Source organism: Thermobia domestica, chromosome 17 (assembly GCF_964235325.1).
Source record: "Thermobia domestica chromosome 17, izTheDome1.hap1.1, whole genome shotgun sequence".
Taxonomy (NCBI): domain Eukaryota; kingdom Metazoa; phylum Arthropoda; class Insecta; order Zygentoma; family Lepismatidae; genus Thermobia; species Thermobia domestica.
The window spans coordinates 91,095,311-91,111,000 of NC_137470.1; the positions used below are offsets into that span (position 1 = coordinate 91,095,311).

Below are 15,690 nucleotides of genomic sequence, written 5' to 3' on the forward strand. Positions count from 1 at the left end.
TAAGTCACTGGTTCTGACATTTCTTTTTAATTCATTTCGTAATTAATATATCACTGGCTATATATATATATATATATATATATATATATATACAGCCAGTGATAGATTATTCATTCGCATTCACTTCTTTCCTTGCAAGAGTAAGTTTGTATTTTACGATCTGTGGGATGAATACCATGGATGAAGCCCCGTTCAATGACCTCTTTCATAACTTCTTTGTTTTTTATAAAGATGTAGAGTATGATCATTCACTCTTCTCTATACTTCTACTTCCTGCATTTTTGCAGAATATTATATTAGCGTGTTGAGAATTTAATCTCCTTACATAAAATCATAATGTATTTATTTTCCAACAGAGAAGAGTTTTGAAAAAAAAAATCTGAAATAAAAGTGAATTACAAGATCATAGTTTTTTTCTCCTTAATTTTGCAAGCACATTGAAACAAATTAAAACTAAGGAAAACAGTGCAGTGAACATGTTTATAAGGCTTGTGATCAGTGACGACGCTAAGAGCGTATAGGGGGCGAGCGCTGCACTGGTGGCTATATCTACGCCACAAACATGTGTTGTAATCTAGGTCAATTAATATAAAACTGTTGCTTTGGTATACAAAAAATAGCTGTCCCCCCACTAGTTTCTTTGCCTCCTCTAGCCCGCCCCCTCTCCCAAATGAAGGATTGCGTTCTCACTGCTTGCGACTTCTTTCTTGAAGTGTGTGTGAAAAGTAATGAAAAATACAGTAATTTAGAAAAGAAAGGCTTATTATACTTACAACGTTATGAAAAATACAGGCTAATCTTGCAGATTGCAGCCCTGGATTTATACCACATAAACCTTTTTCAATATTTTATTACTAATTATTGGTTGTTGTTTTAATATACCTTACTTAGAATTACTTCTTCATTTTGATCGTTCACTCTTTAACTGTTAATCACAAATACTTTTCATGCTTTCTTTGCTCTTCACTAAATACGTATTCATCAATATTTTATTATTGCGCAAAATTAGTACCTTCCAACTGTTTAAGTGTTGCAAACTATGCACTATTCAGAAATAAATCAATTAATCCTTATCTTCACATGTTTTCCAAAACTTTTGAAGGGAGGTTTAGGAGTGGAATCTCTTATCAAATGCAAGTGCCAAGGACTATCAACAATTACAAATTGCATACGAAAATATTTCTTTCCTGGCTTGATTGCTACACAAGGGAATACTAATAATATTTATGAAATATGAACTTCCTTAGCAGGAAATGCACTTCTACTGCTTTTGAACAAGTTTGTCACGGAAGGAGTTGCATTAATGGGTGCTGATTGACATTGAGGGCTGAGTATAATGTGTGCACATATGGCACAAAGGCAGTGTATAAAACTCGAATTAACTTAAAAACACAAATTGAACTGTGCTAGGTGGGCAGTAAAATGCACGAATGCTCCGAATGGGGTACTCGAGTTGCCGAACGACATATATCAGACATGAAAGAGGGTGTGAAACTATGTACATATGCAAATTTATAGCAGCTGAGGGCAAAATGGAAAAGCAGAAGAGCCGGAAGAAATATGGCCGACCGTAGGGCCCAGCAACGCAGAAAGCTAAGGAATCAGTCGTTCTATGCGTGAATGGCTGCATAAATGAAGGTCAGGTGTTCAGTAGTAGATGCATAAGATCTGCTATATCTGTAATTAACACCGTGGTCGCAATATTGAGGGGCCATCTTGAATTCGGATTCACAATGTAAAAGAGAAGGTGGGTCATGTGGCATATGAAATAGTTACCAGGAATTCATTGGTATTAAGCATTTTGTAGTAACTTTATTGTGAATTGAGAAGTAACATGTAAGAAAGTCGTGAGGGGATATTTGAACAAACTGCGGTATAATCTGTCGGAATAATGTTGGCACAGGATGCACATCTATAGAGCGTCCCACTCTTAGATTGCAGTACAGAGTAAATGGAGCGCGCTGTTGCCACATTTCTTCCGCCGTATGTTTTCTTTCGAAGAACAAGAAAGAGTGATGAGTCTGTAAATAAATCCTTCTTAAATTCATATATTTTCAACTCTTGTCGTTCCAATCGCGCAAATTCATTTAGAACGGCAATTGGAGGGTACGAAATAACAGTCGTGTGTTGGAAGTTTTTTTTTATGATGGTTTATAAATCGTTGCAATAAAATTTTGATGGAAGCAATACGAAATCGAGAGAACATATGAAACGAATAGAAAACATATGATTGAAATAAATGGCAGGCTAAACAGTTCCACACACAAATTTCCTGTACCGATTGTACGGCAAACTAAGGAATAGCAATGGGTAAGATACTGCTATTGAATTTGGATAAGAGTGAAAACTGGAGTAGGGTGATAGTGATAAGTGACGAGAAAATGTGACGTACGACAACGCTCATTGGTCTGTGTAAGCAAAATATCCGCTAATCCAATTCAGTTTGTCAAACAAGTTACATCATGAAGTATATTGTGAAGGCGGCTTCTCCCCACTTCCGATGTTTTAAGACTATTATGAAGGACGTGCTAGAGGGTATGGTGGCAGGAAAAAGAGGGAGGAGACGAAAAGAGACTACAATTACTGGACGATATCAAAATAGAAAAATCATACGTGAAGACGAAGAGGTTAACCGAAGACCGTGGAAGCTTCTGAGTTACAGCAAGTGGCCTCCCAATAAAATATGATGATGATTATTATGACAAATGCAATGGTGAATAGGAACTGAACCTCCCTAGTTTCTATACTCACTTCTGACACCTCTATCAGTCTGGAAACAGAAGAAGAATGAAAAGAAACCCCATTATGTCCGTTCTAAACAAACGCGCAACTTGTGACTTTAAATCACGTATAGTGACAGCCAACAAGATACAGATCGTTGGGCGAAGAAACAAAACCAAACAGAATTATCAAACCCTGCTTCCTAAAGAATCAGGGGGGGGGGAGAGAATAAAGAGGCCTTTCATTCTGCTTTGTGAGCTCATAAAGTTATTTGTTATGAACGCTTTTGTCATTTTCATATGTGTATTCAAAGTAAATAAGAGAAGTGGAATTGCAAACGAAACCAACTTTTATTGTCAAAATTGTCAGCATCTGAAACAGTATTAAGGACTACTATAAATGAATCAATTACAAAACTAATAACTTTTTATCACCAGGAATGAGGAGACTTATTAATAATAGATATTGGTCATATTATATATCTATATATATATATATATATATATATATATATATATATATATATATATATATATATATATATATATAGATAGATAGATAGATGTATGTAAGTGTGTGTGTGTGTGTCCGCGTGCAACTCAAGGAAAACGAGCGAAGTAAGTAGTGGAACGTAAGATTGAGTGGAGTTGACGCTATGTTTATCGTAGGTGAGGTCCAGGATTCGATTTTGCGAATATGCTTCCGTTAAGCAGTAGATTCGTGCTCGCATACCGTCAACAGTAAACACTCATCGTTATAACACAATACTCTACATCAGTAACTTTAAAACAAACATTATAAGAAAAATATCATCGGCAAGTTTTATCACTGCTTTTCTTCTGGTCAGATGCGCGCGCTTTGGAAAGTTGATGCTTAACACTAAACGTCATAAAACCTAAATAAAGATAGATATTGACCTGCGAATTGTTTTTAAAATAATTTCAATCTTTTCTCAATATTTTTCTCGCTTTGCACCCCCATCTAACCTGAAAAATAAAGTTTCTCACTAGTCAACTTTTTAGATATTGCATTGGAATAGTATATGCACTTTCTCTTACATTTTATTTTTTATTTTAAAATTCAAAAAGTTTTTTTTTGAATGCAAACTTTTCCAACATTGGCACCAAATATGGTATTAATAACTGTATATGTTTCATCGTTGTATCTCTTAGAGTTCCGAACTTATGACGTGATATATTTAACGCGACGTTAGAATTTGCCATTAGCAAGATTTCATTCTTTCAATTTATTTCAATACTTGAAAATTCTTCTTGATGTGAGAAAAACAGATTATTTAATAGAGAATACAATGTTCTACAATAATTTATTCATACCTAGTAAAGGAAACAATTTCTAAAATTCAGGCTAAGTTTGGCAACAATGGGCATAAGGAAAAGCATTGCCATTTACTCCTGTACTGCAATCTAAGGGTGGGACGCTCTATAGAAAAAGATTACAAAGAGCATTTGCACATGCAAAGAGCTGGTAATATTGCAGTGTAAAAGATGGATAGTTGTTGTCACGTTAAATTACCTGGCACAAAGGAGGGCTGGGGATTACAGGTACAATTACGACGTGGTTCTTCTGAAAGAAAATAATATATATCATTATCATAAGCAAGTATACTGATAAAGGTACATACCAATCTATAAAGAACAGTTGATGTGAACAGTATCTATAAGAGTCTGATAAAAACACAAGAACTGTCCTCACCTGACACGCTATCATCTATCTCTAACGTTTAATATTCTTCGACCACTGTATCAATACTCACTAATTACTACATTTTAGATCTTCTTCACAGATATTATTGTTGCACGCCCCAAACTCACGAACTAATAATGACACAACTACCTGGAGATTCATATTCATGCCCACAAGAAGAAATAACTTCTTCGTATGATGAATTAGAATATATCTTTTCATTTTCTAGCACTTCCTCAACAGTGGCTCATTGATCAAGGTCACATTTAACTTCTTACCAACCACTCTACTTTACTGATAACGCAGATACTAGCTAATGAGCTTTCTCGCGTCTCTTCTTTCTCTGTCGTCAATGACTATCTTTCCCTTACTCGCAACTATTCTGCATGTAAATACACCTTTCCTTTGGTTTGTATACAAGCCGCAGCTCTCCAAGCTCTAGCTCTTGCATCATACTAGTGAGTCTATATCACATAGTTTATATGCATCCTTCTTGCATCTTACTTCTCTACTCACAACAGTTACTACAGAATGGTTAACACCAAAGTATTCCTGGTAAAATTTCAGTGCTATTTCATATGCCATATGACCCACTTTCTCTTTTATACTGTGAATCCAAATTCAAGATGTCCACTTTCAATATGGTGGCCATGATGTTAGTTACATATAGCAGATTTCATGCTTCAATTTTGTGACCATTCACGCGCGGAACAAGTGATTCCTTAGCCTTCTGTGTTGCTGGGCCCTACGGTCGGCCATATTTCTTTCGGCTTTCCTGCTTTTCCATATTGCCCTCAGCCGCTATAAAGGACCCCGCACTTTTCTTATGGAAAGTGGCTTTCGGCTAATGTTGTTGAAACTTCGCTGGTTGATAGTTCTTAACATGTGGATCAAAAGTCTCAATGGGCACAAAGACCGAAATCCACTCCTTCCCCCCAAAAAAACCGCCTCCAAGTAGCTGGGGGGATTAAACTGATTTCAGCATGTAAAACAATTTGTTGTTTTAATCAACTCAACAAGGACCCCAAACAACCACATGTTAGACTATCAAACTACCCCACTTGACACCGCCCTTTGCCCCCCCCACATATCCCCCCCGCGAATTACCTTACGGATGTTCCATATTACTGTAGTTTATAGTTGCCCGTATGTGTTGAAATACCTACAGTTTTGGTCTCACCGACGATATAATGGGTTTCACGTATCGCTGATTACGAATCTGAGGTGAGAGTTCTAGAATTCAAGATGGAGGATCAATATGGCGGATCAAAAACACGAAACTCCTGAATGTAGCCACAAATAGCTTTTTACTAGGGTATTTTGGGTCGTTGGTTACGAATCTGAGGTCAAAATTCTTGAATTCAAGATTGCAGATCCAATATGGTGGATAAAAACGTCGAAGCCACAAACCGTAGTAGATAGAGTGTTTTTAGATCGCTGTTTAAGTACGCAACATTCCTTGATACTTCAGCCACTATGTAGAATTATTCTGCACCCTTGCCCTTTACCAAAACCCACCACAGATATCTTAATGCTGAACGGTGTTAAAATAATTCATCAATTATCTGTTCATTATTTTCATCATTTCGGTTTGCCGCATCTAATGTGGTACTTAGCAATGAGTCATCGGGATATCTAATGTCGTGCATTGCCTAAATACCACAAGACACTTGCAACGTGCGCACATGTACCTAATGTACGAGCACCGCTTTGACATGTACAGTAGTAACCTTGAATAACATTTTGATCATAATCCTGGTCATCATCATTGGCTACATATGCTATGAAAACTTGATGCTTAGTTGCATTGCGAAACCTTGAGTAGAGACGTATGCGCAGGAATCCGGGTTCAGTTACGTTTTCATTAACCTGGAATTGCTCATCCTTATCTCGTATTAGTTTATCTTGGACGTAAGAGGATGAGAGATCTACTTGATATGTGCCTACAGTCAAATCTCGTAAATAGTTTAAGTTAAGTACAGAGAAATCAATTAGGCCTTGATCATTTAGCGGTACCCATTGACCGTTCCTTCTAATAAGATTATCTACCTCCACTCTTGCTTTAACAACATTCGGCATGATTGACCTATTTCTCATTTCTCTAGCTAATTCAATGGTTGCATCTTGCATGAAAATAATGGGATGTTATCTGTTCAAAATAGCTCCAGCTATGCGATAGAAACTATTCAGTTTCTTTGCATGTTGCAGATTCAACGTTTGTGCTAGAAACTTAAAAACAGATCTTAGATGCCCGTTTCTTGCCTCGACTATCCATCGACTTTTAGTAACTAGTCGAGAAGTATTCGCATCTTCTGTTGATAGTTGTCTTTCACGTGGTAGTAGGAGTGCGGGCATTATATGATCAATTCCTAAATATTCCAGTAAAGGAATTGCATCGCGGCATCCTCTGTCTACTATCAAAATGACCAGGATTATGATCAAAATGTTATTCAAGGTTACTACTGTACATGTCAAAGCGGTGCTCGTACATTAGGTACATGTGCGCACGTTGCAAGTGTCTTGTGGTATTTAGGCAATGCACGACATTAGATATCCCGATGACTCATTGCTAAGTACCACATTAGATGCGGCAAACCGAAATGATGAAAATAATGAACAGATAATTGATGAATTATTTTAACACCGTTCAGCATTAAGATATCTGTGGTGGGTTTTGGTAAAGGGCAAGGGTGCAGAATAATTCTACATAGTGGCTGAAGTATCAAGGAATGTTGCGTACTTAAACAGCGATCTAAAAACACTCTATCTACTACGGTTTGTGGCTTCGACGTTTTTATCCACCATATTGGATCTGCAATCTTGAATTCAAGAATTTTGACCTCAGATTCGTAACCAACGACCCAAAATACCCTAGTAAAAAGCTATTTGTGGCTACATTCAGGAGTTTCGTGTTTTTGATCCGCCATATTGATCCTCCATCTTGAATTCTAGAACTCTCACCTCAGATTCGTAATCAGCGATACGTGAAACCCATTATATCGTCGGTGAGACCAAAACTGTAGGTATTTCAACACATACGGGCAACTATAAACTACAGTAATATGGAACATCCGTAAGGTAATTCGCGGGGGGGATATGTGGGGGGGGCAAAGGGCGGTGTCAAGTGGGGTAGTTTGATAGTCTAACATGTGGTTGTTTGGGGTCCTTGTTGAGTTGATTAAAACAACAAATTGTTTTACATGCTGAAATCAGTTCAATCCCCCCAGCTACTTGGAGGCGGTTTTTTGGGGGGAAGGAGTGGATTTCGGTCTTTGTGCCCATTGAGACTTTTGATCCACATGTTAAGAACTATCAACCAGCGAAGTTTCAACAACATTAGCCGAAAGCCACTTTCCATAAGAAAAGTGCGGGGTCCTTTGCATATGTACATAGTTTCACACTCTTTTATATCTTATACATGTCGTTCGGCAACTCGAGTGCCCCATTTGGACCCTTCCCTGGTGAGTGAGGGCAGGAGCGGAGCACGGGGCGCTGAGGGTGGGGGCGAGTTGTAGTAAGAGGGCTCATCCGTAGGGAGCAGACTCATGAGACATGGGTATACGCACGAAGGATGATGTTGAGAAGACACTGTATATGGCATGAAAACACATGCTCTATGTGTGGCACAGCTTTTCGACGCTTCTATGATCACTTTGTACACTACCTTTATTCAACACTTCACTTCATCTCTTCACACTCTAATGGAATACTACGTTGTAAAAATCACACTTTACATTTCGTATCTCTTCCTTATTATATGTGTAAGAAGTAAGATCCTGATATATTGTGATTAGTTGTGCAATCTTATTGTGAAATCAAGTAACAGATTTCTTCCATGGATTGTATAAATGTACATGTCCCTATAAAATGGTATAGCATCCAAAATTTTGACCCGTTTCACCACATTTGATTGAGATGCAACTCCCTCTTATTAGTTTGGACTGTACAATTCTGTATTTCCTTCCATTGCTGCAGCATATACGTTCTAGGTTAGTTAATGCGACAGTAGGTTTGAGACACTGCCATATGATCTATTACCTGTTAACCTAATATCACATCAACAGCAAATTCATATATTTCAGAATTTAACTTTATTTTTCTCCCTAATTAATCAACCTACACCGATAACGTTTTTCACTTACGGTATTTCGTCTGCCTATTCGCTTCTCCGTAAATTTTGTATCTAGGTGTCACTGTCTGCGACAGATAACCCGAAATATGTAAATAGTTCTCCACACTTTTCATACAGTTCAAAAATACAAAGCGCAAGTTACGACGGACTGGTTGCAATAAAATATAAAGAAGAATAGAAACTACTAACTCGTTGATAGCAAATGCTCTTGTTTTCAGAGTTCGTGTATTTTCCATTGACTTGGAACCAGTTATGATTTTTTAATAAAGGTTAAAGGGTGGGCAAGAGCCTTTCTTTCAGATACGCTGGTAATTTACCCATGCTTTTGAGAAAGTTACAAAGATTGTCACAGCAGTTTTCTAGATATTGAGAAATAAATTTTCAAATTAATTATGACAGTAGTAAAATACATGACAAACTTCTCAGCGACAAAGCAAATTTTAACACTGATATGATATTTTGTAAGAATAGAAAACTTAAGAAATTATTACTATGATTATGATAATTTTGTTCTCTGAAGATATAGGGAGAATGATTAAAATATATACATCTCTCAGCGAACACTACTAAAGCAAAGCAAATTTTAAGATTTTTCCGATTATAGCTAACATTTATGAATTGCGTCAAGTTTTATCATACAGCTGTAGTACTTACACAATTTATTTATTTATTCACCAGAAATTTTGTATTGACTAATAACGTCGGCAGTCAACTTTGTCGCCATAGATCAGTGACGATGTAACTAAACAATGAAAAATACAAGGTTATTCAGAATGAGTGATTTCGTCACATCCGCTGTCAACCTAGAAGGAGGGTTCCAAATCTTATATTTTCAGTTCTAAGCAATGTGCATTCTAGGTTAAGAAAGCAGAGATCGTTGTGTTTCACCTTATTTTCATATGAATACATTTCCCACCTCCGTTATGTTCGATCTACTTAAGGCCTTCGATCTACTTCGATGCATCTGTAAGGCCTTTCTCCCAGAAATTGAACCAAAAATTTTAATTCCCTTTACCATTATATTTATAAGTCAATGTAAAACATAACCTAAGATCTACCTAGGTATGTGTATCTCATGTGTTTGGAACCCACCGAAAACAGTTTTTGCCAGAAGTTTGGGGGAAGTCACACTTGACCCTATCCATTCCCTTGGGGGTTTGGAACAATATTGAAACAACTATGGCACACACTACAAATTTTCCACGTGATTTATCAGAACTACGACATAGAATTACGGAAACATTCGTTGTGGATATCGACCATCATGTTGGAACGTGTGGGGCAAGAACACCAATACAGGCTTGACGTGTACCGAGTTACCGGGGGTGCTCGTATCGAGCACTTAAAAAATCTACTGAAAGCAAGCATCTTACGCTAGAGGAACATTCCATGTCAAATCATCACATTATAAATAATGGTTGCACGACCATCGGTAATTTTGTTGATTTTTTTCAACCAAAGGTTACTGTACTAATGGTAGGCTGAGAACGACCATCAGATTTTTCTCATCTTCCGCTATGTTGAATTTAAAATCATGTTTCTTCACTTCCGCGCGTGAAAAGTAGGGTTTTGTAGTAGTGTAGAGAACAGGCTGCAGCACGGTTACTACGAGAGATAGTGTTGCTGTTTGTACTACCTTAAACTGCACTGCCATATTTGAATTTTCTGAATTCCCGATTACTGCAGAACTATTTTTACGACACCTTCTACAAGAGTCGAGTAAATGTTTAAAGCAAAAGACTGATGTTTATCGCAGAATTATTCTGGAATGAAACGTGAAAGTTCCCACTTGAGGAAACCTTAGTAAAACTAGTTTTCACTAATTACAGCGTCATCTGTCACAAATAGAGGTGAAAATATTCTAATAAAACTTTTTATTTCTGGCAGAATCCGAATCTACAATAAAAAACGAATCTCCATTTAAGTTTTCAGTTGCCATCCCCAAGGAAGTGATGGAGTTAGTTTTATCATAGGTTAATTTCCCCTCCAAAATATTAGTTTTATTTGGAACATACTTTCTTCGTCTGACACTTATTTCTTCAGATATTTTGCAGTCCCAAGTTAAAAACACACCCTGTACATAAAGATATAGGATATTTTCAGTCAAATCTATCTATCTATCTATACTCTCTCTCCCTCTTTTTTTTTTTTTTTTTTTTTTTTTTTTTTTTTTTTTACTATACTATATTTGACAATTTTTGAAAACCCTTTTAGCCTTAGTTCTTGTCCAGAAAACCCCTATTCTCTGGTTACAAGTAATTTTGATTTGATTTCTAATTTAGTCCTTTTCAGCAGCAAGACTGTATGAGACGTGGAAGGACAGCTTAACGTGGGATCCGAACCATATGAATTGCCATCAGAAAGAACCTGAGTCCCCCACGCGAAAGGCACATACGCTAACCGCTTTGCCACGTGGAAGCTCACAAATACTTTCGATTTTAGAAAGCTTTCGAAATCTGTAAATTTTGTACTTTCAGTTGCTGCATTCAAGATCTTCAAAATCAATTTTACCAAAACAATATCCTACCTATATATATGTTTTGTTAAAGACCAACATCTCTGGTTGAAGGGAGTACAAACCACAACTTTCTATATTTGATAGTAACCGTGCAGTAGCGTGTTCTTTACACTACTACAAACTCTTTATTTTTTATTTTTACGCGCGGCAGTAGAGAAAAATGAGTCTTAAATCCAAGACGGCTGCAGATGAAGAAACTGATAAATATTTCTCAGCACGACATCTTTCTGAGGTAAATTTGGGTAGAAAATGTCAATATACTTTATGATCGAGCAACGCACCCCCCCCCCCTCCCTTATGATTTTTCATGGAACAACCCTCGAGAGAATATGCAACTTTCTGAATGAATAAATTTGTGGTCTCTCATTGTAGTTGCAATATTAGTTTTCGAAATCCTGGAGGAAAGTACAAATGACCCTGTAGTTTGAAAGTTTGTTATATTGACTTTCACAGTGCTTTGAATAATGTAGAAGGAAGAATCAGAACAGGGAAGTTCAGTGAAGCCCGTAATGCATTACCTCTTGCACAACCTTATGGTATAGAAGAAATTTACTTGCTGTTTCATTCATGCAGTTGTCATTGACGCGAAAGATGGCATTAAAATTTAAACTTGTGCGTACATATTAAGAAACAAACAACTAGCGGAAGTTAGAAAAATATCTGTAAATTTCTGTTCAAGGGTGTTGACGCAAAATTGTAAAATGCAAATTTGCTTTTTCGTCCTTGAAGTCCGAAAGAAACCTTGTTGTCAAAGTAAATTCAACCGTACATTCGCTAGAAAATCTGCAAATCATAGTAAAGGTAAATCTGTTTTTGCCGACGGGGGGTAGGTAACCAGGGTAACGGTATTTAGCAGAGTATTTTTATTTGTTGGATCATCGATTGAAGTTCTGATAAAATAAATTTTCCGGGAATTTTAATAATTATGAATCCTCGTCTCTCACTTTTAAGAAAAGTGTAAGTCATTCAAAGTTAAATGACCCTCACCAGTGAAAGAACTAATATTCTCCACTAGAAGACTAAGGGAACTCGTAGACCTTATTTCTTTGAATAACCTAAAGTCTCTTGCTACTGTTTTATTACTTTTGTTTTTAAATATAACCTACTACTAAATTTCAAATAATTCCTGATTAGTTACATCTGATTATAAACGTGACAAATCTTCCGGAGATGATTTTTTTACACAGAATGAAATACAGAAATTCTAAACGTTTTAAGACGAATTAAAAATGGAAGTAGATGAGAAGCTTAGAAAGTAGAGTTGGTATTGGTGAATCGTCCACAAATTTAGAAAGCAACGAGAAGCTCACTTTCTCAATAAACTGTTAGTACTCGTAGCTGCTCGTGTTTTGCAGAGTATATATTATATACATTATATTTTAAAATATAAATATTACACTAAAAGGACTATTATATTTTCCTGTGATGGATGGGCCCATGTTGCTCAACAGTATGTTCATAATTTTGTATTAATTTTGAGTTTCTTGAAAACAGATAAAAATTATCAAGTCGTTACAACAATATTGATGGAAACAAAATACACGAAACACAAATTTCTCGTATTCAATGAGCGTTTTTTTTTTCTCAGAACTTCGAAACTTTTTCTAAGCCTTACCTATGAACTAAAATATGGTCTCGTTCTTAACATCACTAAAATATGGCCTCGTTCTTAAGGTTGCAGTAGTAATATTATTGAAACAGTTTCATCACTTGTATTTTCATATTTATAATCAACTTTTATAATATAGTAATGTGATTCATATAGCTTGAATCGTTCAAGTGGTATACAAATTAACTTCCATATGTCTGCAGAACACCGTATATAATATAAACATTATAATGTAACTGTTAGAAATGTATAAGGATTATCGGGCTTCATACTCTTGATGTTGCATGAGTAGTTACAAGAAATTTTGTATGCTAACAGCTATTTCCTTCAAGTTTTTATAGCACATTATACACGACTTACTTTTTTTGCACATGAATCAAATTTCTTTTTCCTGGCTTGTGCATTACTCATTTTTGAATATATAGTGCTGTTGTTGTTTCATTAGTTTGTCAATAGCAAGTCTGAATCAATTTGGACTTAGTAAAAATTGACACAAGAACTTGTCCTAAGTAGTAGCTTACAACTAAAAAGTTTTGCCTTATGTAGAACTTTATTTCAAGTTTCCTGTGACCTATTTTTCCCCCCCTTAAGTTGTTTGTCCTTCAGAAACTTTCGCTTATTAGCAAGCACTTTTCCTGTATTCTGTTGAATATGAAATGATTTGAGAATCATTGTGTTGAAAATCATTCACCACTTGTTGTAAATAGGATGTACTATTTGAAAGTAAAGTAACTTCACGGGAAAGTAAATCGTTCGTGGGAGTTTAATATCTGCTTAATGTTGATTACTTGGAAGGTATTATTAAAACTGAAATTTATCTTATTCAGAAATACTCTATTTGTTTTAATTTTGTTGAGTTCCAGTTAAAAGTTGGTAGTCCAAATAAAATATTTGTAACTCTAGAGGTAATGCCGAATTAGAAAGTTGTGAAGGACGTATTGGTACCGAATTAATGAATATCCAGAATAAGAACTATCCATTTGAGTCTGACTCTGGGTGGATGAGTCGTCAGGAAATCTTAAAACGTCTTTGAACGAATAGATAAGTCGCCTTCTGAAACTACTTGCGATCCGGACTTGAAACCTCTTGCAATACATAATCACCATAGTTGCAATTCAGCATGTCTAAGATAAATTTCTGCCTTTCTGTACTGCGAATGAATGTTCTTTAGAGTTTGTAATACTAGTAAACACTAATCTGCGTTTGCTGTAGTAAACTTTCAGAGGGAATAGGAACCTCTTTATTTTGGTTCAAGGCACCTTGTGCACTTGTCAGTCACATAAGAGCTTTATTCTTCGCTTTGTGGTAGTACGATGTGAGATTAAAATGCAACATAAGAACATACCGATCGAATTTATTTTAAATTTAAGAAATGTGCGAATTCATTATAATAATACACATCGCTAAGGAAAATCTAATTTCTTGCATAGGGAATTCTTGTACAACAATATAAATCGTTGTTAATCAATAGTTTATAATGGCACATTAAAGTTTATAATGTTCGTTTAATTCAAAAGCATGTTAATAAAATCCATTGAAACACTTATTAACGCGCTTAGCATTTCTTTAAGTGATAGAAGCGTAGAACACCATAATGCAATAGAAAATAAAATTTATTTAGTAAATTCTAGTAATAATTATATGCTTTGGAAACTGTTCGAAAATAATTTTGGAATTACTAAAATTTGCAATAGTAATGATCATAAATTACAAAAACGAAAACTCAAAGGTTGGTTCGTGATTGTAAATAGTGTTAAAATCTGAAATATGAGAGGAGACAAGTTGCCGTTTCCTTCTGTTACCTTTGACAAAAATAATTGCTTACTTTAGTCTTTTTTGTCATCGTTGGAAAACAGTCTTAAGCATTGCAAATGTATGTTAGCTTTCCACTTTAGCACTATTTGCCGTAATTTCAATCTTCAGTATTTTCATGTGCGTAACTATGTTGATTTTTTTATTAAATGAATTTACCAATGTTGTTTAAAAAAAAATTCTGTACTCTGAAGTAATTGTAATATTTCGTTCTTTGTGTAAGGTACTTCTGGGACACTACTTTTGTAATGTGTATCTTGGCGCTTGTGTAACTTTTCCGTAGTTCGTGTTAACCAGTTGTAACAAAAGAAAAAAACAAGTTATGGGAATAGGGAAAAGTTTTCTTTGCCTGAATGTACCATATCAGTACAAATGGCCTAATTTGATCATCAGGACGAAACATCGTAGAAGAAGAAAAGATGACGAAGTAGGAGGGAATCGGCCTTCGGCTGCCGCGGGGCAGGCTGGAAAACCAGCGTCCAGTCCCCAGCCTGCGAACCGAGAAGCTGGCACAGGAGTTGGTGTTGCCAAAGTTGGGGCCCAGTTTGACCTGGAGGCCACTGCATTTCCACCCTTACCCGGATTGGAGAGTGGTGAAGTCAGAAATGGCCAGGAGGAATCCACGGACAATTCTCACTGGGAAAACAGGTGTGTTGAAAGAAGTAGTGTGTTTTTCCTGTAGTGGTTCAGCATGTGTGGTGGATGCTTTTTAGTTCTTTGTTTTGCATTGTTGTTAGTACACTTCTATGTTAGCAGTTTAAGGCACTTGGCATTTTCAGTGTATTGTGAACGCGTATGTGTATATTTAAATAGATATATAATATACATTTGCAAACATTTATCTCATAATTGCAGTAATAGTCTGTATATGATAATTTTTAGAATTTTATTTCAGGATCGCACTACTCGATAATCCAGTAAACTTAGATAAGGTAAAGAGAGTTAGTGTGATTCTTTCATCCAGAAAGAGTGTTGTGTGTCTTTACTTTGTAAAGGAACTACCTACTTAACATTCTTTAAACGATCACAAGTTTGTTTTGCTTCCTTACGTACAAACGAGGTGTATTGAAGATTTTTAGTTCACGACGAATGTGCCCACTTAGGTTCAAGTCTGGAACAATTTCATTAAGGGAAGAAATAAGATGGTGTCGTCCAAAATGGAGTTCAATTTCGTTATGTGGCGTACTGCATTGA

General features: G+C 36.0%; 1 protein-coding gene across 5 annotated transcripts in view; it reads left to right on the forward strand.

The window, feature by feature from the left end:
• The window catches only part of LOC145673856 (uncharacterized), a 558,369-nt gene that overhangs the window by 466,192 nt on the left and 76,487 nt on the right, over window positions 1-15,690 (forward strand). For 4 of the 5 annotated variants that reach the window (XM_081743633.1, XM_081743630.1, XM_081743631.1 and 1 more), the window contains one exon: window positions 14,890-15,144. The exons of the other annotated variant lie outside the window; for it this stretch is intronic. In XM_081743633.1, the coding sequence (XP_081599759.1) occupies window positions 14,890-15,144 (255 nt within the window). The remainder of the gene's footprint in view (window positions 1-14,889; window positions 15,145-15,690) is intronic. 5 annotated transcript variants of the gene reach the window in all.